The sequence below is a fragment of the Poecile atricapillus genome, chromosome 1 (assembly GCF_030490865.1).
Source record: "Poecile atricapillus isolate bPoeAtr1 chromosome 1, bPoeAtr1.hap1, whole genome shotgun sequence".
Classification (NCBI taxonomy): domain Eukaryota; kingdom Metazoa; phylum Chordata; class Aves; order Passeriformes; family Paridae; genus Poecile; species Poecile atricapillus.
In genome coordinates this window covers 18,269,569-18,292,834 of record NC_081249.1, presented here as the reverse complement: position 1 = coordinate 18,292,834, position 23,266 = coordinate 18,269,569, and the positions used below count along the sequence as shown (strand labels likewise).

At 41.8% G+C, this 23,266-nt stretch overlaps 2 protein-coding genes across 9 annotated transcripts in view; both read left to right on the top strand.

Moving 5' to 3' along the window:
• Positions 1-1,788: 1,788 nt before the first annotated feature.
• Positions 1,789-23,266, top strand: part of RAB9A (RAB9A, member RAS oncogene family) — a 28,281-nt gene continuing 6,803 nt past the window's right edge. The window contains exon 1 of one of the 7 annotated variants that reach the window (XM_058857656.1): positions 1,789-1,932. Coding sequence is in view for 1 of the 7 variants with exons in the window: in XM_058857667.1 (XP_058713650.1) it covers positions 20,837-21,036 (200 nt within the window). In the remaining 6 variants the exon portion in view is untranslated. The other 6 variants (XM_058857703.1, XM_058857649.1, XM_058857667.1 and 3 more) reach the window with 6 other exon arrangements.
• TCEANC (transcription elongation factor A N-terminal and central domain containing) lies at positions 1,791-18,660 on the top strand. Of its 2 annotated transcripts, none has more exons than XM_058857646.1 (2): positions 1,791-1,932; positions 13,861-18,660. In XM_058857646.1, exons 1-2 carry the CDS (start codon positions 1,878-1,880, stop codon positions 14,949-14,951), a joined length of 1,146 nt encoding a protein of 381 aa, XP_058713629.1. In that variant the 5' UTR covers positions 1,791-1,877; the 3' UTR covers positions 14,952-18,660. The 2 variants fall into 2 exon arrangements, with proteins under 2 accessions (XP_058713629.1, XP_058713630.1); XM_058857647.1 differs by lacking the exon at positions 1,791-1,932 and adding an exon at positions 1,972-2,220.

The window sequence follows — 23,266 nt, the reverse complement described above, 5'->3', positions numbered from 1 at the left end:
TTTGGCACAAACTGAGTGAGTGAAGAATTGAACAGCATTTGCAATCATGTATGATGCAACCACTGCAGCACTAGCAAGGAAAGGTTTGAGATCACTCAGTGATGAGCACTGATAAACTGGTTCACTACAATAATTTAATAAATTACTTATCTAGTCTTTTTTTACATCCTATACAACAATGCAAAGCTTTTTTCCCTGTGTGGTTAGTAATGGTGATGTTCATTATGTCAAAATAAGGAAAAAGAGGTCTGCAGTACATTATGTTCTTGCAAAAACATATTTGGCATCTTCAGGTAGGTAAAATCAGATTATCGCATAGGGCAACAAAGACCTCATTAGAGAATAAAACCAAAAACATGTATCAAAAAATCATACCAGCATTATACTGTATCTGAGTATAAACCCCTGCATCATTTATAGATTTGCTGTAGAGCGAAAATTCCTGAAGCAGTAATCTCCTAAAAATCATTTTGAACACGTATGTGAAATACATGTGAAAGGGGAAAGCACAACAACAAAGGCAATGACAAATACTTTACTTTGACTAAACCATCTTCTTTTAGATGTTTACTGCATAATCAGACATGTCCAGCAGACTTCATCATATCCAAAAGCTGTCACCCTGTGAAATTTTATCTCTTTCCTTTAACTCTGTGTATACCAATAGCTCCGCTTAGCTTCCAAAAGACTAGTTGGTTATACCAAAAGTAATACAGTACCATGTTGAAAACAAGAAGTTTTACAATGTTTTTTCTTTGCTCTCTGTTAGCCTGAGGTCTGACACTCATTTACCTTGTATGCCACACTGCCTTTCCAAGCCATGTTTGCCAGAGAAGGACCATATCATGACTGAGGTTAAAATCCCATGAATGTTTTATTTTCATTCATTTTAGGGCTGAGAGGAGCATGGTAGGGCAACCTCAGCCACGCAGACAAATACCAAAGGAAGGCCATGCCCTGCACAGAAGCCACGGGGCATCATGGTGTCCCTTTCACCCTACAGCCACGTCATGTGCCAGATCCATGCCCAGAACAGCCTCAGTGAAAACTGAGCCCTCACACCTGAAGCTGCATAGGAGAGCAAGTTATTTCCATGGCTGCTGCCCTCTCAGGAGTGCTTTCACCCCGTGGCAGCCCCGGGACAGCACAGGAGCCCACAGTGAATACACCTGCCATGGTCATCCAACAGCAGAACCACGGGATCAGTTAGCTTGGAAAAAGACCTTCGAGATCATCAGGGCCAACCTCTGACCCAACAACACCCTGCCAACCAGACCATGGCACTGAGTGCCACATCCAGAATTTCCTTAAACACCTCCAGGGACGGTGACCCTGCCACCAGTCCATTCCAGCATCGAATCACTCTTTATGTGAAGAAATTCTTCCTAATGTTCAATCTAAACCTCTGCCGGCACAATTTGAGGCTATATCCTCTCATCCTGTCACTAGTTGCGTGGGAGAAGATGCCGACCCACAGCTGGCTACAGTCTCCTGTCAGGTGGCTGTAGAGAGTGATAAGGTCACCCCTAGGCCTCCTTTTCTCCCGTCTAAACAACCTCCACTACCTCGGCCGCTCTTCATAGGGCGTATGCTCCCAACCCTTCACCAGCTCCGCCGCCCTTCTCTGGACACGCTCCAGCACCTCAGCGTCCTCCCCGGAGTGAGGCGCCCAGAATCGGGCACAGCGGTGGCCTCAGCGGTGCCGACTACAGGCATCGCTTCTCTGGTCCTGCTGGCCACGCTATTTCTGGCACAGCGGGACTTCTCTTTCCGGGAACACCCCGCGGCCGCAGTGGAGCGGGCCGAGCCTGGTGCCCGCCAGCGCCCCGGCAGCGGCGGGGCCAGCGCGCAGCCGCCTGGGCCGCGGCCGCGCGGAGATGGCGGCGGAGCAGGGAGCGGGCGGGCGGCGCCATGTCGGGCCCCGCTGCGGAGGTGAGGGCGCCGGCCCGGCTGCCAGGGCACGGGGCGTGCGGGAGCAGCGCTGTGTTTCGCCGGGGGCAGCTGGAGTGCGGCTTCCCCGCCTCAGTAGTGCCTGAGGAGCCGCCGCCCTTGCCTTGGCGCTGGCGGTGAGGTCGGGGGAAAGTCGCAGCAGGCACGAACCGCCCAGCTGCTCCCAGCCCTGGTTTGCCCTTCATTCAGCGCGGTGCACGCCCCGGCTGGCCCTCGGGACCGAGGGGAGCGGGGAACCGCGGGAACAGCGCCCTGAGAAGCGGGGGTTTGGTAGGTAGGGCCGTACTTGCTTTTCCTCCTGCCCCGGCTGTGCGGGGCGGCATTTCGCCCCTGAGCAAGACAGCATTGCGTCAGAATTAAGCTAGACGGGTCCGGGGATGTGCAGCAGGAACGTCTGTGAGGAGCCAGGGGAGGTTTAGGTTGGACATTAGGAAGAATTTCTTCACCGACAGGGTGATTAGATGCTGGAATGGACTGCCCAGGGAGGTGGTGGAGTCACCGTCCCTGCAGGTGTTTGAGGATGTGCCATGGTCTGGTTAACAGGTGGTGTTCAGGCATAGGTTGGACTTGATGATCTCAGAGATCTTTTCCAACCTAATTAATTCTGTGATTTTGTGAAGTTTTAATGAAGAATTTGGAGAAGAACCTGCAGAGTTATCGTTCCCGTGGCATTTTGGATTAGTGTGAGCTGGCCCAGCCGTTTCCTGGGAAGTGAACACAGGCAGGTTTGCAGGCTGATCTCCCTCAGGTTTCGTGGCTGGTGACTGAGATGGAGGTTCCAGTGATGATGCTCAGCCGCTGGTGGCATGAGCCTGACCCCAAACGTGGGCCAGGACTGTGCCTTCGACGCCAAGTGAATGTCAGCTACTTCCAGATACACACGGCTGGGCTGCTGCTCCCCGCTGCCGTAACTGCACTTCTGATTTATACCGAAAGTAGCTGTAATTCCACTCACAGAACAGGCTGACCTTGGAAGCTGCAGGATGGTTAGTTATCTGTAATGGTGCTATTACGGGAATTCTTTATGTATTTGTTATTTTGCTTTCCAGGCAGCATTGATGTCTTGAAATAAGACATGCTGGCATAAATATAGAAAGAAGTTAGAGTTCATGCTTTTAAATGTAGTATTATTTTAATAGTTAAATATATAAAAATCCATTTAATTTCAAGTGTATTTCACCCCTTGCTTGAACCAGTACATCATGGGTCGTTTATCAAGGCTTTAAAGTATTAAGAAATTATGTACTTTCACTTCTTCATATTTTAGCATAAGGAATGTCAGCAGACACTAAATACTATTTTACAAATACCATTTAAGTCATACTCTTTATCCATTCAGGATGGATGGCCTTTTCAGGACTATATGTATTCTCCTGCATACAAAAGATTTATTTTGAAAGGAAAAAAGTTTTATAATTTTTCAGTGGAAAACCTGTAAAACAACAACAAAGTGATATATAATCTAAGTATGGCCCTGGCAATGGAATGACAAATAAAAATAGTATCAAGTCAAGACTTAATTAAAAAAATAAGTGTCAAAGCAATGAAAAGACAGTGTTCATCTGACAAATGATGAAAAGCTTGCAGAAGTTCATAAAGCATGTTTTTATTACTTACATGTTCCATTTTTATATGAATTTGTCAGCACAATTTTCCATAAAAAGACACTGCAAACTAAACATTTACCTTTCCTTGTAGTGTGCTAAAATTTAATTCCTTGTATATGAATAAGAATAATCCTTAAAGCTATTTTGTCAAGGAAATGTGTTCCAAGAGAAAGAATTGCTTATTTCTCTCCAAAATTATTAATATTTTCTTTCTAAAGTGTTAAGTAAACAAATATACTTTGGATGGATATGTCTTAAGTACATTTTTACTTACTGATTTAAGCTTCTGACTTCAAGACAGTCTGTTCTGTTGGAGTTCTGCTGTGTCAATGCAGAGCTCAGTGAAAGAAAGAGGTGTGATCCACCTCAGGAAAGTGTTGTTTAGATTGAGGTTGTCCAGGTTTCAAATAGGTACATCTACAGGAGGCTATGAACAGTATTTATGGAGACTGAAAAATAGATGAACACGTAAGGAAGTTTGATGATTTCTCTCACTTAAAAGCCAGTGTTAAACCTACAGCTCACAACATGTTCTTCTTTTCTGTAGGTTTAAAAAGTGCTAATTCTTGTTGGGTAGATGAACAAGAAATTTAAGATGATATTACAAAATAGTGGAGGAAAGCTGTAAAGCCAAGAAGGAACATAAAATGTAACATCTTTATAGGTAAACAAGAAAAGAATTTTCAGTCTTGTATAGTTATAATAGGAGATGTAAAAGCCTGATTTATTTATTTTTTTTCCAAGTGCTGGCTGCTGGAGCCTTGTTTTGCATAATACTGTAACCTTTCCTTTTTGAAAAGGTATAAACTCCTAATCATTTTGTCTGCAGTAGATGGATGGGAAGACTTGAGGCTCACATTTTTAAAAGAAATTCAGAACAGTTCCCATTTTTTTAACTTCTGAGAATATTATAGTGTATAAACCAATCTCAGTGTTCTGGGAATTTTGAATTGTGATTTCCCAGTCTTTGGATAGAGGACAATGTTACAAATACTTCTTGCGCACAGACATTGAGTAGAGGGAGCAGAGCAGCTGAGTGATACAATCCCAGTGGTGTTGAAAGAGCGCTGACACATTTAATGTACTGTAGCTGTTACCTGTATAAGGCAATACAATTAAAGTATGTTGAAGAAACTGGCTTCTACTTGGAGATGTCACAGCCTTCCTGAACTTTTTTTAGCTGGTTTGCTGTCTGAAGTGATTGGAAATTTGAATATGAACATTTGCATACATCCAGATGAATAGTTAGGAGACTAAACTATATTGCATAAAAGCAGTTATTTAATAAATTATGACACTTAGATCATATTTCTCTTGCCAGGTATGTTTCTTGAGGAAAGAATATTTATAATTGAGGAAGAATGTTTATTATATCCTATTCCTTGTGGAAAATAGTGAAACACTGTTCATATTGTCTGGCAGATTTAACAACATTTTTTTTTTTTTCCCCTGAAATCTGCTACTGTTGGAAAAACATGAATGTTAGAAGCAGTAATTTCACAAAGTACAGAAAACTCTTTTTCACACAGTGAAGTTTTGGCTCAATACTGAGGCAGGTGATGTTAAAGGATTGAAATTAGCATTTTCTGCTTGGCTCAGTTTAAGTTTTGCTCTTCATGATAGAGACATATTGGGAAAATACCAGATGTATTTCTAATATTTCTTATTTCTAATAAGCTTGGATTTTTTTATGCCGATGATAAGCTGTACTCTTTAGCTTGCAGGAGACTCTGTTAATATATAGTCACAAAAATTATTGTATGGTTTGTGAAAAACTGTGTGCAGCTGCACCAAAAGCCTGAATCTCATGATAAACTTTACTGTAGCAGCTCAGCTTAATTAGTGCAAAATACACGTCACACTCTGTGTCCCTACTATAGCTAGGTAGTATTAAGTCATGTCTGAGTCATCTGCTTAAGTTCCACTCAACTCACTTATTTTCCTGTGTATTGTCACTTGAGGCCAAAATGGGAGTTCATGTTCAGAAAATGTTCCCTGTGTGTCAAATGCCTGAGTTTGCACCTGCTTGAAGCCCCAGTTAGTACCTCATACTGACAAATAATGTGAAGTGGCTGAGAGAAAAGGGATTCCTCTGCCAGCTTTGACAAGGCTTTGTCATGAAAATTTGAAAATCCAGAGAGCTCCATGCAACATTTCTGTGACCTTGTGCCCAAACTAGGAAATGGATTTTAGAATAAAAAATAATCTGGTTGTACCTTAGAAAAATGAAGCAAATGTTTCTTTTTGTGAAGTGGTACAAATTTTAAAGCAAATAGACACCCACTTTATTTATACATAATTACCAATAAAACTGTTGATGAAAAATCTCTCAGAACTATATATACATTTTATTATTGCCCCCTGAATCATAATGTAATAGAATATATTGTGAATCTATATATCTGTCCAGTTGTGGAAGAGATTAGCTAATACATCTACTTGACACTTGTAATCTGTAACTTGTTAAAAGTAATTTTTTTTAACTCCTTAAAATTATTTTATTAGCAAGGTCAACAATATCAACAAAAATAAAGATTTTATATCAGTGGAATAATGCATTACTTGTAACATTTTCAGTGTTTCAAGTAGTTAACTACTTCATTCAGTAGAAAAATTTACATGCTTAGGGAAGATGGGATATGGGAAAAGCTAAAATATCTTCCAGTGTGAATCAGTTTAACTGTAAATTAAGTTATTAAAAGGAGCTATTTATTAACAAGGTAATGTCTCTTCTGGGATGTGCATCCTCTCTAACATCAGTGGAGCATCCTGGAACTTGAAACAGATGTAGCTGTTCAATTTGTAAAGGATTCTCTAATTTAATTTTTGCCGTGGAACAAGTCAGGGTTTAATTCATCTGGTGTAGCTGTAATATATTGAACCTTTCTGTGAGCTCTGGTTTACATACTGGTGTCAAATGAAGCCAGTGTCTAAGCAGTCTGGTAAGGACAACAGCTTTTCCTATCTCGTTAAATCCATGCATGTTTGATCTTATTAGAAAAATATGCTGACAGCTCTGCATTGGGGTTGATCCCTGAGGCTTGACAATTTCATTATGTTCTCTATTGATTGCTTTATCTTTTTTTTAGAAAAGAATATAAGAATTCCATTTTAATTAAAAAGGGGGGGGGCACCTAGAAGAGGCAACTCCAAATAAGGATTAAAAATTGACCTTGTGAAAGAGGATACTCTGTTTATCTTCACATGAATGTGATGCACTCTAGCATCTCCCCTCTTCAGGTGTGCTAATTTGGGAAGAAAGCTGTTGGGAATTTCACTGAGAGAAATGCAGTGTTGAGACAACATAGCTCCAGATTAGGCAAGGGTGTTGTGGTTCAAGCAGTCGCTGATGTAAAAGATGCAGAACAAAGGTACTTCACATTAGTACTGTGTGCTCCAGTGCTTCTGGATCTGTGAGTGAGAGGTGACTCTTGGTCAGTGAGGTGTCAGTGGTCATGGACAGCTGGAAATAACACTGTTGTATTGCCTCAGTTCTCATTGTATTCACTTAGCTTTATTCATGTGGCTATTCTTTGAAGATGAACTTCTGTCTAGTTCTGAATTTTTTAGGTGTGGAGAGGCGGGAAGAGCTGATTTTTGCTGAGATGAAATAAAAGCTCCAGGAAATGGTTTCTTGTGACATCATTGATATTGCTCTCCCACTGTAGATAGGATGAAGAAATGTTTTTTGGGGTTGGAGGCTGGCTGTGAGAATTCTCTGATTTCTGCTTAGTCTTTAGAATGTAAAATAGTATTTGATAATTTTCATTGTTTACATGGGATTTAAGTTGCCCAGAGTAAGCTGGTGTTCCCAGGACTATGTTATGCACCATCTCTGCTATAGCATTGATGTTTTTTAACACAACATTTGCAGTACATTTATTCCACCATGATATGGTTTAGCCCCAGCTAGCAGCCAAGCCTCAGGGAGCCTCTCACTCATGGCCCCACCCGTGGGATTGGGAAGACAATCCGAAGGATAAAAACCAAAAAATTCATGGGTTGAGATAAACACAGTTTAATAGGAAAAGTAAAATCTGCACACCTAAGCAAAGCAAATGCAGGAATTCATTCAGTGCTTCCTATGGGCAGGCAGATGTTCAGCCATCTCCAGGAGAACAGGGCCCCACCACATGTAACAGTGACTTGGGAAGACAGACTCCATCACTCCAAATGTCCCCCCCTTCCTTCTTCTTCCCCCCACTTTATATCCTGAGCATGATGTCAGATGTTCTGGAACATCCCTTTGGTCAGTTGGGGTCACCTGTCCGGATTGTCTCTTCCCAGTCTCCCATGCACCCACAACTTCCTCAACAGTGTGGCAGTAGGAAATGCAGAAAAGGCCTTGGCTCTGTGTAAGCCCTGCTCAGCAATAACAAAAACCTCTCTATGTCATCAGCCTGTGTCCAGCACAAATCCGGAACACAGCCCCATACCATCCACTGTGAAGGAAATTAACTCTACCCCAACTAAAACCAGCACACACTGTTGTGTGTAGGAGTGCTGGACTTCTGATCCTTGTCTGGGCTGTTGTCTGGATTTTTTTCCAATTACATAGAATTTCTTGAAGAAATTCTTTCTCGCCTACAATGGAGGTTGGGATGAGGAAGAAGAAGGCAGGTATTCATTCTTCCAAGACATTCATGTGCACTTGCTTGGATGCATTCTGAGTTTGTCTTGTTTTTTCAGGGTTAAGACAAAACGTACTATGGATCTGTACAAGATTAGGTATAAAGCAAAGGCAAAGCATTTATCCCAAATGCTTTGGAGAGGACAGTGTTTTTCCTGGGGACTTAATTTGCTCTTAACAGCTGGGTGGTTTTTTGGTTGTTTTTGTTTTCTTTTGTTTGTTGTTTTTTCTCTTCTTTAGTCATTTTACTGTTTAAAAATGTTCTGATTCAACTTGGCATTATTACAAGATGGCCGTATTTTAAACCTGAGGTAGCCCGATGTTTGGGGTTTTTTTAGAAGCAAACTGGCTTACAAGGTTTTTATTGATTATCATCATTTATTCTTGTGTATCTATTCAGACAAGTGACTCATTATACCATGCAGTCAGAGAGCTCGTAATGATTTGGCAAGAAAGTGCCTCATCAGCACAGCATTACAGAGTCTCATTGTAAATACAAGCCTTGTAACCTTCAGTGTACGCTTGGAATTCAAACAGATGTGCTCATGCATGTTTGGAAAGTCATGGCAGTCAGGTCAAGTCCCTGGTGACTGGAAGAAGGGAAACGTCACTTCCATTTTTTAAAAGGGGAGAAAGGAAGATCCAGGGAACGGATTCAGGGAACTACAAACCAGTGAGGCTCATCTCTGTACCTAGGAAGAGCCTCCTAGAAGATGTGCTAAGGCACATAAAAGACAGGAAGGTAATTCAAGGTAGCCAGCATGGCTTTACTAATGGCAAGTCACGCATGACCAATCTGGTGGCATTCTATGATGGAGTGACAGCAGGGGTTGACAAGGGAAGACTGACCAATGTCATCTATCTAGACTTCTGTAAGGCTTTTATTATAGTCCCACATGACATTCTTATCTCCAGATTGCAGAGATATGAATGTCAGATGGACTCGTTCATATTCAATGGATAAGGAGTTTGCTGGATGGACACAGAGAGTTGTGGTCAGTGGCTTTATCACCAGGTAGTGGCTGGTGATGAGTGGTGTCCCTCAGGACTCTCATGGGACTTTAATCTTCATAAGTGACATGGGCAGTGGGATCAGTGCACCCTCAGCAAGTTTGCAGATGGCACAACAGCAGGTCAGGATGCCATCCAGGGGGCCCTGGACAAACTTGAGTGGGCACCACGAGCACCTCATGAGGTTCAACAAGTCCCAGTGCAAGCTGCTGCACCCGGGTCAGGGCAAACCCAGACTTGAATACAGGACTGTGAGAAGACGTCACTGAGAGCAGCCCTGCAGAGAAGGACTTGGGGGTTCCTGTGGATGAAAAGCTGGATATGAGCCAAAAGTGTGGGCTTGCAGCCCAGAGGGCCCATGGCACCCTGGGCTGCATCAAAAGCAGCATAGCCAGCAGGCTGAGAGAGGGGATTCTCCCATTCTACTTTGCCCTCATGAGACCCCCCAGGAGTGCTGCATCCAGTTCTGGGGTCCTCAGCACCACAAAAACACGGACTTGTTAGAGCAGGTCCAAAGAAGGACCACAAAGATGGTCAGAGAGCTGAAGCACCTCTCCCATGAAGCTGAAAGAGCTGGAGTTGGTCAGCCTGGAGAAGAGGAGGCTTTGGGGAGGCCTTACTGTGGCCTTCCAGTACCCTAAGGTGCTTATAAAAAGGAAGGAAAGGGACTTTTTGTATGGGCAAATAGTGCCAGACCAAATGTCAATGGGCTTAGATTGAAAGAGGGCAGATTTATATCAGATTATATATAAATTATATTAGATGTTAGGAAGAAATTCTTTACTCAGAGGGTGGTGGCAGCTGAGAAACCTGGTCTAGTAAATGGCTTTCCTTCCTGTTGCAGAGGGGTTGGAACTAGGTGTTCCTTAAGGTCCCTTCCAGCCCTAACCATTCTGTGATTCTGTCATTGCTAAACTGAAATGCCCTGTGCAGCTGTGGGAGGGTGGAGGATGTTTGTTTTCTACTGCACAAAATTGTGACACTATCATTTGTTCGTTCTTTTTCTTACATGTCTACCTTAACAAAGATGCGTGATTCATTTTATAACTTAAGAAAAAACCCAAGTCTTTCTCAGGTTTCTTGTCTCTTAGAATTAGGAACACAGCAGAACAGTGCTGACTGAGTTCGATTCATTTAATTTTATAAATATTTGCTCAGCAGCATTTGTCAAATTGCATTAAATCAGGTAGAAAAGCGGTCAGGTTCCAAATTAAAAAAAAAAAAAAATACCAAAGCGCAGTATACGGACAATAACTGGATAAGGGATATACTCTTTCCCTCCTGCCTGTATCCCAGCATCTATGGACTCTGCACAGTTTGTTTGCCAAAATTAGGCAAATATGTACCTTAAAAATGTGAAGTCTCCTTAAGTTCATCGAGTAATTGTTTTATCTTTTTTCTTCACAGGCTAGAGTTTCTCATGCATATTTCAAAAGATTCCACGGGTTTGCTATGCCACAGCTCCCTCAAGTGGTAGAATAATTTTCCATTTGGACTTGCAGCATGATTTCTGTGACATGCCTGTATTCTCTTCAAAAGGTTTTGGGGCTTCTCCCAACTTACGGTTCTATCTGATTTATAACAGAAACATCAGAGTTCAAAGAACTGGAATCCGAGCAGGGAAGAACTCAGGCTTGGTATACTTGAGTTCCCAGTGAACTTTGACTAGAAAATTGACTGCAGTATTACTATGACATCAGTAATTTCAAGTTTCTCCCTATAAGAACGTGAAACGTGTTTTTACAGTTGTCTGACATAATTATGTTGTGCCTTGATTAGGAAAGGAGAAAAGGTGCTTGGCATTCAGACTTAATATGAAATGTAATGTAGGTTCCCCAGTATTAATGAGCTTTGCTTCATCCTTTGAAAGAAACTGTGGTAGTGAAATGAACAGTTGGATTACTTTATATGTTCCTTTTAAGTTTAGGTATCTTTATTTAATTTATGTTTGTGTAAACCAATGGTGTTTGTGTAAACATTGGTGATAAATCTAGTCCTTACTTGATTTACGGGGAAACAAACATACAAACAACTTTTTTGTGTGTGGTTTTCACCACACTTCCTTTTAATTTGGAAACCGAGATGAAATTTATGCTTGAGTAGTTAGTGTAATATTTCAGAAGTATATATTACTTTTCACCTTGAAAGATTTTATATTTTTCTGAAAACTAGGTACACGCAATAAAGCCAGGACCATTTCAAGAACATTTTCCCTCCAGAGACCTCTCTGATGTCACTGATTATTACCTTCATTCAGTGTTTTTTTCTGCTGTTTCTTATGCTTCTCCCAATTACCAATGAATATCCATCTCCATTAAAATCTTTAATTACTTTCTCTGTTACTTTTACCTAACTTGTCTTGTTGCATTTGAAAGGAGTCACTCCATCCTACCTCTTTGCTATAATTCGTACATCTTGAAAAAAGCATTTCCTTAGCAGTGATTTTTTTGACTTAAATATTAGTAGTCTATTAGGTAGTTTAATTTCCAAAATTATTTTAAAATAATTGTTTATAATTTGGTGTCCATATTATGATTTCAGTTTGTTTATTTAACTGCTGCCAAAACATTTACAAACTTGAATTTACTGTTGTGTGAATTTGAAAAAGTCAGTGTGGGAGTAAGAAAATTTTAAATTTCTAATAACTAATTTACTGCCATAGTGTAAGAGTCCTAAAGTAGAGCCTTGCCATGCTGGGGGGCTGTGTAGGGTCAGGTTGATAATGATGAGTAAGGACCACTACCATGAAGTAGATGATAGCCACAGACTCTGCATATGGATCTTGCATACGGATTTCTTACATACAGATCACCCTGCAGTATTGGAGAGGAAGCCTTCTATGACACATAGTCCTCAATGAAAGATCCAAATATCTCACCTTTGCCACGGGGTAGAAATATATGCACTGACAGATTATCAGCAAAGCTTGTGTGTGATAATTTCTTCATGTGCCCATAGTTCTATGTATTATATATATATACTGAGAAATTTTTGTTTCATCTTGCATTTAGATAGTCTAGTTTATGGTGTGTAAGCGTAATGCAACATATACATAGATACACACAAGATCTGAAGAAAATGTGGAGTATGCTGAAAGAAGCAGAACTGATTCTAATGCATAGGGGATTCATACTGGGTTAACATATTACTGTCACCAACTCTTCTGTGGATTGCATGGGAAACAGTGAATCAGCAGATAATAATTTTCTGATGTCAACTTCTTGGTATTCTGGAGACAAGGAACTGTTCTTGCTTTGTGAGAGCTCTCCTACATGACAAAGCTCTCCTTTCTGTTCACAGCCTCTGTGTTCCTGTGGCAGAACAGAGGAGTGGATTCACATGTTCTTTTTAGTTTGATGATGCAGAGGGCTCAACTTAAATATGTGAAAACTGCATCCTGTTTCTCTGAGTTTGAAACTTCTTGAGTAATAAATCAGTTTCTGTAATCACCATTATTGAGGTTTTGTGGGACTTCAAAACATAAGACGAGTGTTTAAATACATCTTAAGGGAATGCTGAGAACATTTCCTGTGGATGATGGGTTGGTTCTGTTTCTGTAGGAAAAAAGTGAAGTCTTATCCTCTCTGTCCTTTTCTTTTGTGGAGCTCTGAGGTCCTACCTAAAGTTTGAATTTGCTTCTGTCATGCAAAAGACAAGTTAGCTGCTGGTGGTCATAGAAACAACAGAGTGTGCAAATAACCAAGCTGTGTCTCTTGTCCCTTCCCTACTCCTGTTCTCAGGAGTTTTCATCATGAAAACAATGATGCTGCAAGAAACAGGCATATGAGCTCCTTCCCATATGGATGTGTGTAGCAAGCCTTGTCTCTGTCAGGCAGATGATTTTTCTGGAGTAGAATCACGATGGATGCAATTTCAGACAAAACACTGATTTCATGCATGAACTTAGAAGGCTAACTGCAGAAAAGAAGAACACAACACAACACACCATTCATTTCTGCATTCTACATTCAGTTCTTCTTTTCAGCAAGAATAATAATGTTAGGAATATAAAAATTTTTTTGCGTGCAAACTTGCAATAGCAATGCGCTGAAAATTTTTTGATCAAAGGGCTTGATGAAAAGAAATCAAAAGGAAATACTATTAAAACCATGAGATTCTGCATTCTGAAGGCCCCCTTTGATTTTCCTTTATGCCTCAGAATATGGAGCATGCTTTAATAATGCTACAGCTGCAAAAAAATATAGAGGAATCTGTCTTTAACCTTTAAGAATTTTCATAATTAGTAGATGTCAGCGTTTTGAAACCGTTTCACAGATGTCACTGTTTTTGAGCTGCTCCATCTTGATAATTCATCTGTAACATGGTACAAGAGCAAGCGAGGGAAGGGGCAGCAGTGGAACCTCAGGTAAAAGTCACGACTCTGATTTGCTTCTCCGATAGCTATAAGGAGGAACTTTTGAAAGAGATGTAGCATGATCTCTTGTATAGCAAGTGAAAAGTTGACAGTCACGTAGGAACCAGAATGGTGTTTTGGACTTCTGTACACTATTTCAAGAAAATGGTGGGAAACCCAGTGATATATACAAATAAAATAGTGTAAAATAGCATAAAATGAAAATAAAACCTTTTGTGAATATACAGAAGATAAATTAATGTCATAACTGAAGGAAAGATGATGATCTTTTTTTTTTTTGTTTCCAGGTTTAAAAATGTCTGATCCAAAAAATATTGTACATAGAACCCGTTGTATTGAAAAACTGCTGTCTGAGAACAATTTGCAAGATATTGAGGATCATCTTAAAGAACTTGAAGATGTTGATATGACTGTAGAATATCTTCAGGGGACAGAAGTTACCAAGGCTGTATATAGAGTACTCAAGAGCTGCCCTTCTGGCGAATTGAAAAAGAAAGCAAAGCAGTTATTGTCAAGGTGGAAAGTACTTTACAAGAATTACTGTGCTCAGTCAACGCAAGTTAAAAAGTCAGATCCTGTGGATGTGAAAGAAGAAATTGAGCATCTCAGTGTAGTTCCTAGAGAGCAGTTGTTGTCTGAAGGACAATGTCAGCAGGAGGCATTAGATGGTACTAGTTCCAACATTTTGGTCCCATCACAAACTGTTAAAAATATGGTATGTAACAATGCAGAAAGCAGTATGAATCAGCATTCTTCTTTTGAGGAGCAACACACAGTTCATGAAGATTCTAAATCTGTTGTTAGTGAAGCAAGTCTGCAGCAGGATCTGATGAGAGCTCTGAGGTGTAAATGTGTAGATCTTCTTTATAAAGCTTTGATTGGTTCTGGCAAAGATGAAGAAGAAACTGTAAAATGGCTAGAGTTAGCTAAAGAAATTGAAGAACATATTTTTACTCTTCATGCAAAAAATGATAAAAAGTACAAAAATTGCATCAGAAGTAAAATCTCAAACCTTAGGAACCCTAAAAATTGCCACCTTAAACATAACCTTTTTTCAGGAACTTTGAGCCCAAAGGCTTTTGCTGAGATGACAGTGATGGAAATGGCCAGTGATGAACTGAAACAGCTCAGGGCTGTGTACACAAAATCATCTGTTCAGGAACATCAGCTTCCACAGGTTATTAATGGCACACAGACAAACAAAGTAAAGTGCAGACGCTGTGAAAAATTTGATTGCAGTGTCACCATGATTGCCAGAGGAACTCTCTTTCTTCCAGCTTGGGTGCGAAGCGCAAATCCAGATGAACAAATGTTGACTTATGTTATTTGTAATGAATGTGGGGAACAGTGGTATCACAGCAGATGGATATGTTTGTAATGCTAGCCCTCTTTCATAAGGGGCTTGGAAACATGTATGAGAACGTACCTCCGTTGAAACTGGAATTTTAAATTCTGTGCTGATATTATGTGGGTGCTGCCACTAAAAACTGCAAAATCAGAAAACTGCTAATGTATTTTTAAAGATGACTTGAATGAATCTTACATGTAATAAATAAAATTAATAGGAGTTAATAACTTTCTTGAGTGGATATCCTCTCTGGAACTAGGACATCTGTCCTGAACTGAGAAAATTAATATTTTTATATAGTGCACATTACCCGCAAATAATGAATAGAAGCAAATCCAATGGCAGAAGTTTTCATCCATATTTTTGTTCCAGAGGCAACAGGATTTTCACTGACTGTTTACCAGAAGTATTTATTTAAAAAAAAAAAAACATATATATATATTCTCACTAAGGGAGCTGTAAAAGTAAGAGACCTGTATCTTTTACAAATGCACAACAGGCATTTATCCCTTCAAGGTTAAAATGTATCAGCAGAGAAGAGAAACCTGCCCGGTATTTGCTGGGGGAATTGAGGGCAGTTCTGCACCCACCTGACTGAGACACAGCTGAGGCTGGTCAGTTCCTCTGGGCTGAGCTGCATGGCCTCTCAGAGAAAGGAGTTGGGGGCATGAGATGAGAAAATAGGTGTAGGTGAACTAAATGTCAGCCAGGACTGAAAGGCAAGCTTTTATCTATATATGGGGAATATTATGTGTAACCTGTAATTGCAAAAAGACACTTAAAATATTCTACTGGAAAAAAAAAAGAGGAGAAATCTTTCCATTCTGTGAAGGGTTAACAATTACCTTTCAACAACATCACTTACATTTTTATCATGTAAAAATGTGTGTTTTAGGGGAATTGCACTGATGTAAAATACACATTAAAGCTTTAGGCCAGACCCCCAGTGTTCAACTCAGTAACCAAGGAGTTGCTATCTGGCCTTCCTTCCCAGCCCTTACTTGTGTGCTGGAATTGATACTTACAAGTAGTCCTGCTTGCATGGCAGTATTTTTGTGTAAAGTATTATTGTTAGCTTTCAGTGGAACTTCAGGAGAGCAAACACTCCTGTGTTGGTGGATCACAGCAAGCACAGGATTGTGTGTAGTCATTTTGAAGGTCATGGTCCTGTTGAGGAGAGCTTTATGCCAGCATTGTGCTGTGTCAGAACACTATGTAGCAGAAGACTTTATTTTAGCTGTGAACAACTTATAAATAATTTCTGCCTGAAGTTGGTTTTGAAGCCATTCCAGTAATGCAGAGCTCATCCAAGTTTTATCTTGGCAAAGGGAAATATTACAAGGCATGGAGGGTGTTTCTGACAGAATATATTTCAAGGGTAAAATTTGTATCTGTAACACTGACTATATTTGTGATGTAATACGTAACATCATTTTCTTTTGAACTGCCCATCGCTAAATGTGTAACTGCAGGCTTAAAATATTTGACTGGTTAAGAATATATGCCTTGTCTCAAAATCTCTTCAAAAAGCCAACTTGCAACTACATAGTGTGTACAGCAGGATGAGGGTGTAGATCACTGGAGTACAGGGAGTAGAGTCCAGAAACAAAAGAAAACTTTGAAAAGTGAGATTCTTTGATATTGTTGAATATATTATTTTTTATTCAAATCATTCCAGGTGAGAAAAAGATCTCTGAACTTTTTTAAGCAGAGACAGTTCATTTGGGTATGATGTTTACCATGTCCATGCTGCTACTCCTACAAGGAGTATGTCATTAGTGGTGATCCCCACAAACATAGGACAAACATGCTGAACAAGTCTAAAGTCTGTATTTGTCTCCATGGGGTTTTCCAGAAATGCTGTAAATTTCTCCTTGAATACTGTGATTTAACAGCAGCAATAAGGTCTTAAACATAAATTGCCCTCAAAGATCAAGCAGCCTGTAGCTGCAGAACTTGTGATATATATGTCAAGAAGATGAGAGCTGACTTAACAATGAATTTCACACAATTTTCTATGTAAAAACAAATATACTATTCCATATCTGAAGTGCTCTATTAACTGTAGTCAATGTTGCTCCCTTAACACCAGTAACAAAACTCCTTCTGGTTCCTAGAGATCCCCTGCCAGATCCACTTCCATCTGTTCTGTCAAGTGCCTTTTCCATCTCTGTCATATCCCTCTTACTGTGCACTTTGTAGGGAGGTACTCAGCTGTCAATTGTTGTTTATAACTCTTTCTTCTTTTCAAAATGAAAAGGAAATTAGCACTGTTCATTTATCATTTAAAGTGTCCGTCTGCTGTGCTAGCTACATTTGCTACTAAAGCAAAAACTGCAACTCTAAACAAAAAACCAGCCCTTTTATTGTGCCAAGGAAGAAAGTTAGCTGGTAAGAGACTGTGGTTAAGGAGCAAATATGTTGAATTTCAGTCCTTCAGGGAATCTGCAGGGTGTAATGGCCCAATTCACTGACTGCCTGGAAGATAAGGAAAGAAACAAGAGCACTTTGATAATTTCTTGGATTGCTCAGGAGCTGGCTTGCTGCATTCTGGTATTAACAGAGCTATAAAGGCAGATGACTTCATATCCCCTTATTTTGTACTGCTGTAATTCAGCCAAGAGGTGACAAAGTCATGTTTTACTGAGACTATGTCATCTCTTGCCAGGATGGAACATAGTCTACTTGCCAGCTATAGATGGTAAAAAGTATTATTCACAAGCTCTTATTATAAGAGAACTTTGCTGATACAGAATTTCCCTCTACTCACACGAAAAAAATTGCCCTTTATTTGCCATTGGATGTTTTTTGTGCTATTCTCTCTGACATGGCATAACAACACTTCATGAATGTACCTTTGTGAACAACCTTAAGGTGCAAAGTCAGCTTTCTGATGAAAATGTGCATGTGAGGGTGCAGCAAGGCTGGGTTGCTGCACAGAGGGAGGCGAGCGGGGGGTGGATGGTGGGTGACAAGGCATGCAGGGACAGTGGCTTTAGTTAAAAGGGTCACTGTCCAGCAGCACCCAAACAGGAGCAAGGCAGGTCTGGACAATAATCTGCCAAAACTCCAGTGAGAACTGGGCAGGTGGGGGGACGTGCTGTCTGATGGAGACTGGTGCACAAGGTGGGGTGCAGGAACGGGCTTGTACAGTGTCTGAGCCAAAATTGAGCTCTGTTAATACCAGAATGCAGCAAGCCAGCTCCTGAGCAATCCAAGAATCCCTTGCTGGCCATGGGAATCTGAAGCAGCTGCCCCCACCAGCACTGCCCCAGCCCTGCTCTCCCCACTGGGATGGTCAAACAGGGCCTTGGACGGGGACAGCCCTATAGCAGCCACCGTTGGGACCTTGCTTGTCTGCAGAATTTAAACAGGAGTGATTTTGGTGCACTTGTTTCAAACTGCTTCCTAGCTGGGCATGTTCTTCTGTCTGACCTCAGAATGGGCAGGTGTGCTTCATGTGACCAGCCTCATCGAGGCATTATTTGTTCTACAGTTTGTGGTGTTCTGTAGCAGCTGCCAGGTGTGTTACATACATGGTATGTAACAGAGTGGACACAGGGAAAAGGGCTTTCAGTTCCTGATCCTCAAGCATTCATGCATGTGTATTAACCCTAACCCTAACCCTCTGATGCTCCGTTATGCCTATAAAATCATAAGCCTAGTAGCCATGGTTATACCATGGGTTCTTTTCTATTTTCTTATATGTTCCCATGTAAAGGAAATAAAAATACATCTTATCTGAGAAGTTCAATAATTTTGTTTCTAAAAAGAACTTGAAAAAATGAGGTATCTAAGGAAGCTGAAGAACAGTGTTCAAGTGGATCCTCATGAGAATTAATGAGGCCAAGTACAAGATGGTGTACCTGGGTCAGGGCAACCCCTGGTGTCAATACAGGCCGGGAGCTGAATGGATTGAGAACAGCCCTGAGGAGAAGGACTTGGAGCTGCTGGTGGATGAGAGGCTGGACATGAGCTGGCAATGTGAACTTGCAGCCCAGAAAGAATTAAAACCAGCGTGGGCAGCAGGTTGAGGGACGTGGTTCTGCTCTTCTACTTTGTGCTCATGAAACTCCACGTGCAGTCCTGCATCCATCCCTCTGGGGTCTCCAGCACAGGAGGTACATGGACCTGTTGGAGCAGGGCCAGAGGAGGCCACCAAGATGATCAGAGAGGTGGAGTACCTCTTCTATAGGGAAAAAAATTAGACAGCTAGGGTGGTTCAGCCTGGAGAAGACTCACTGAAGCCTTCCAGGACCTAAAAAGGGGCTTATATGAAATATGGGGACAGACTTTTTTAGCAGAGCCTATTCCAGTAGAATGAGAAAGGAGCATAGATCCAGACTGGACAGACTGCCTATATTCAAGCTAGCAATTAGTTTTTATACAAGAGTGATGAAACCTTGTAACAGGTTGCCAAAACTGATGGTGGCAGGGTTCTGAGCAATCTGATCTGGTTGAAGATGTCCCTACTCATTGCAGGGTGATTGCACTAGATGATGTTTAAAGCTCCCTTCCGAGCCAAGCTGTCCTGAGGAAATTCTGAATTTCCTCACATGTATCCAATGTGTTTCAAAACAAAATCCATTGTTGTTTCAAAACAAAAACATAGTAGCTTCTCTCCAAAATGCAAAACAGAGTAATTATTTCCTCCATTTCTAAATGCAGCTTTTTCTTCTTTATAAATCATAAAATAATGCCATAACTTATCAGAACTTATATACCTTAGAATTACCATAATTTAAAGTCAACTTTCCTACCACTACAGCACTTGTATTTCATTTTAGAATTGGATGAAAGCAGATTCCAGGAAAAAAACACTTAAAAATGTTCAAAGTGTAGCTTTGTTAGATAAAAATAGTTCTGGTATCATAAGATTTGCCTCTAGCATGGCGTACCTTTTAATAATCCTGTTGCTGTCAGTAGGAGCCATCTCCTTTTGATAATACTGAGATCTTGTTTTCCATTCCTTGGGCTGTGTTGATGTCTGATCCAAAACAAGACAACTCTACAAGTGGCAATTCCAGTCTGATTGCATCTGCCTTATGATCAGAAGCATGTGATGACTGCTTGAGCAAATGGGTGTACTTACGCTTGTCATCACCTATTCCTCCTGATGGTGTAGGTACCTCTTTAATTTCTTGTGTTTTTTTCATTTTAATTATATTTTGCCCCCATGGGGAGGTTGTAAGAGCACAGAAAATACTCTTGTCACTGTTTCCTTCAGCTTTTTTCCCTGTGATCTTGTTTAAACAGTCATGTTGGTGTTATTCTGAATTACTACAGGAACAGAAAGTGCCTACCTACTTTTTTAAGATAGTGTGCTTTGTATTTCGCTGAATTCCTTCATTGACACATGCACAGATTTTAATGTTTCTACTTGTAAAGTGAAGCTGCCTTACAATTTTGGGTTTGCATACCTGGGACCCTTAGCGTAGAGCAGAGTGACATTACTGCCTTTAATAAATAACTGTTCGGCAAATACTTTATAAACACTTTATTTTCGAGCTTTATAATGCAGGGCATTCTACAGCAATGTGAAAGTGTTATCTTTTCCAGTGTTACCGTCCTCAGACGGCGCACGATAGTGATCCATGAGAGATGGCCCTGGATGGGCCTTTCTGGCCCAGTTCTGGTGGTGGGCACAATAGTTCCTGTTGCCCGCTGTCCCCCTGTTCCCGCTGTTTCCCCTGTTCCCGTTGTTTCCCCCGTTCCCGTTGTTCCTATTCCCACTGTTTCCCCCCTGTTCCCGCTGTTTCCCCCTGTTCCCGTTGTTCCTATTCCCACTGTTTCCCCCCTGTTCCCGCTGTTTCCCCTGTTGCCGCTGTTCCCATCCCCGCACCTTCCCTCAGCTCCGGGCAGAGCAGCTCTCCGCTTTCCCGTCGGGGCGTGGCCTTTGCCCGGTGGGCGGGGCCATGCTCACGTGGTGCCGGGTCCCGCCCCCGGCCCGTCCGCCATGTTCGTTCCTTCCGCAGCGCCCGGTGGCGGTGGCGCAGCCCGGGACCGGGAGCGGCGGCAGGAGCGGGCACAGCCTCTTCCCGCGGGCAGGGATCGGCCTCCCCAGCGCGCCCGGGAGCGGCGGCAGCTCCCTTCCCGAGGTCTGGAGCCGAGTCAGGTTGCGTTATTTTCCTTTCCCTTAGTGCCGCGTTCCTCGTTCCCTCCCCCGCCGCTGTCCGATATGCCAGGCGCGCTCCCCGGTGTTCCCTGGCGCAGCCTCCAGGGAGCGGGAGGGCAGCCCTGGCCGGGCCCGCGGTGGGAGAGGGCCCCGGGCGCTCCCCAGAGCCGGTGTGGGTGGCGGGGAATGTGGCGTGATCCGCGATCCCGTGACTCCGGGGCAGGCGGCGGCTCCTTTGCGAAGCGGCTCCAGCCGGCGCCTGGCCGGTCGCCGACCCCGCAGTGCTTCCTCACGTCTGAGAGAGTTCGCTGGTTTGTCAGGGTGTAACTCAGCTCCGTGCCGGTGTCCTCAACACATTTCAGATTGGGAGCAGAAGTATTACAGCTCCTTGTAGCTCCTTTTTCTCGCTGCTGTGTGCTCGGAGGAGTCACCGTCCCTGGAGGTGTTTAAGGACAGGCTGGACGTGGCGCTCAGAGCCGTGGGCTGGTTCACAGGGTGGTGTTCGGCCAGAGGTTGGTCTCGGTGATCTCGGAGGTCCCTTCCAACCTAATGGACTCTGTTCTGGGTAGGGGCCGCCTGCTCAGCGCGCCTTTGGGTTTCAGTTCTTCTTTGTTGAAGCAGTGACTCGGCCCAGCCCCTCTGCAGGGCCGGGGGAGTTCCCTGTGGCGGCAGGTGGCTCTGCGGGCTCAGGTGTGGCCGTGGCTGGGGAGGGCAGGGATAGGGATGGGCCAGAACTGGGAATCGCTTACGTCTGGGTGCTTAATGGGCTGCTCTCGGTGTAAGTAAATCCGTGTTACGTATAACTTGTGCAAAACAACTGAATGGATAACAGAATGGTGCAAGAAAAATAGTTTTAAAACCTCCATTAGTGGACTTTATAACAAGATTACCTGTAACTAGATATATAGAGAACATTTAAGTTTTATTAACTGGGGTGGGACAGTTAAGTAGGGAACTTCCTGGCTAAGTTTTGTTCAGGAATTGAAATGCTTGTCTGCAGGTAACTGTCATGCAGCCTCCCATCCTACGTGTTGTTTTCCTTCTTGTCCACAATAATTTACAGCTACGCTAAATAAGCATGTGGGTTTTATTTGTCTTTACTTTTAAAGTGTTGTGCAACACTGAAGTTGTCAGTGCTTGCTTTTTTTAGAGCAAGGGTGGCTGTGTGTGACTAGGAGTTTTTGGGATTGTTTTCAGTTTTTTTCAAAGTGTTTTTCCATGACTTTTAGTAGCTTCGAAGGTAACAAGCTCTAATGGCAGACTGGAGGGAGAGCAGACATACCCAAAATAAATCCAAAACCTTTTTTTCTTAGCACTTTTATTTTCAGAGAAACTTAACCAAAGCATGGTACAGCTATATCTATGTTTCATACCAACACCAAATTTATAATGAACTGTTACTTTCTCTGTCTTCATTCAGGTTGTATAGAGCTATTGTTGCTGTCTTAATTTTAGCAAGGCTTTTCCATAAAATTAAAAAGAAACAATGTGTATTCAAAAAGAAAAACAGAAAAAAACCCCCTGCTCTAGCACTCCTTGTTTTGCTTTGGAGTGCTCAAACATCATCAGTTTCCTTAAATTAAAAATATGTGAAAAAAAAATTTGCAGAGGGTCAAATAAAGATATTTAGATTTCAAGCTTTGTTGTATTTTGTGTCAGTTTGGTAATAAATTATAGGAAACAGATCTTCCAGGTCCTTAGCATTGGTATGTTACATAAATGTTTCACAATGAATAAAAACTTCTCAGCAAAAAGGCTTGTAAGAAGTCCTTAGGGTTTGTTGGGTTTTTTTGTTTGTTTCGTTTTTTTTAATAGTGTTCATTCTCTTCTGTGTTTGTTTTTGTTTTCATTCTCAGCAGAGCAGACAAGTGTGTTGGCCTGGTACAGTGTAACCCACTTAATGCCTTAGGGAGGGGCTTTCGTCACAAGAGTTATACTGGGAAGAATATGAATGTACAAGGTAGCCTTGTACCAAGAGAGGCTGCTGTTACTAAGATTCCCTGAAGGAAAAGGGAAACTAATGCAGGGGAGAAAGATGAGCACATTTGGGCAGAAATAATTGCTGGATAAGTTATTGAAAGAGTGGAAGCAGTAATAGAGGAGAAGGTTGCAAGGAGAATGTCAAATAGCTCAGACATTGTTAGCAATGTTGGAACAGGAGTAGCAGCACTGAAGGGTGTTTTGAAGTTGGCTGAAAGTAATAGAATATTTAAGTTGGAAGATGTTTAAC

Bases quoted from the DNA above. Each gene is read 5' to 3' on its own strand.
- TCEANC (XM_058857646.1), top strand. From the start codon at position 1,878: ATGGCGGCGGAGCAGGGAGCGGGCGGGCGGCGCCATGTCGGGCCCCGC. The intron at 1,933-13,860 runs GTGAGGGCGCCG...TTTTGTTTCCAG, and splicing joins TGTCGGGCCCCGCTGCGGAG to GTTTAAAAATGTCTGATCCA.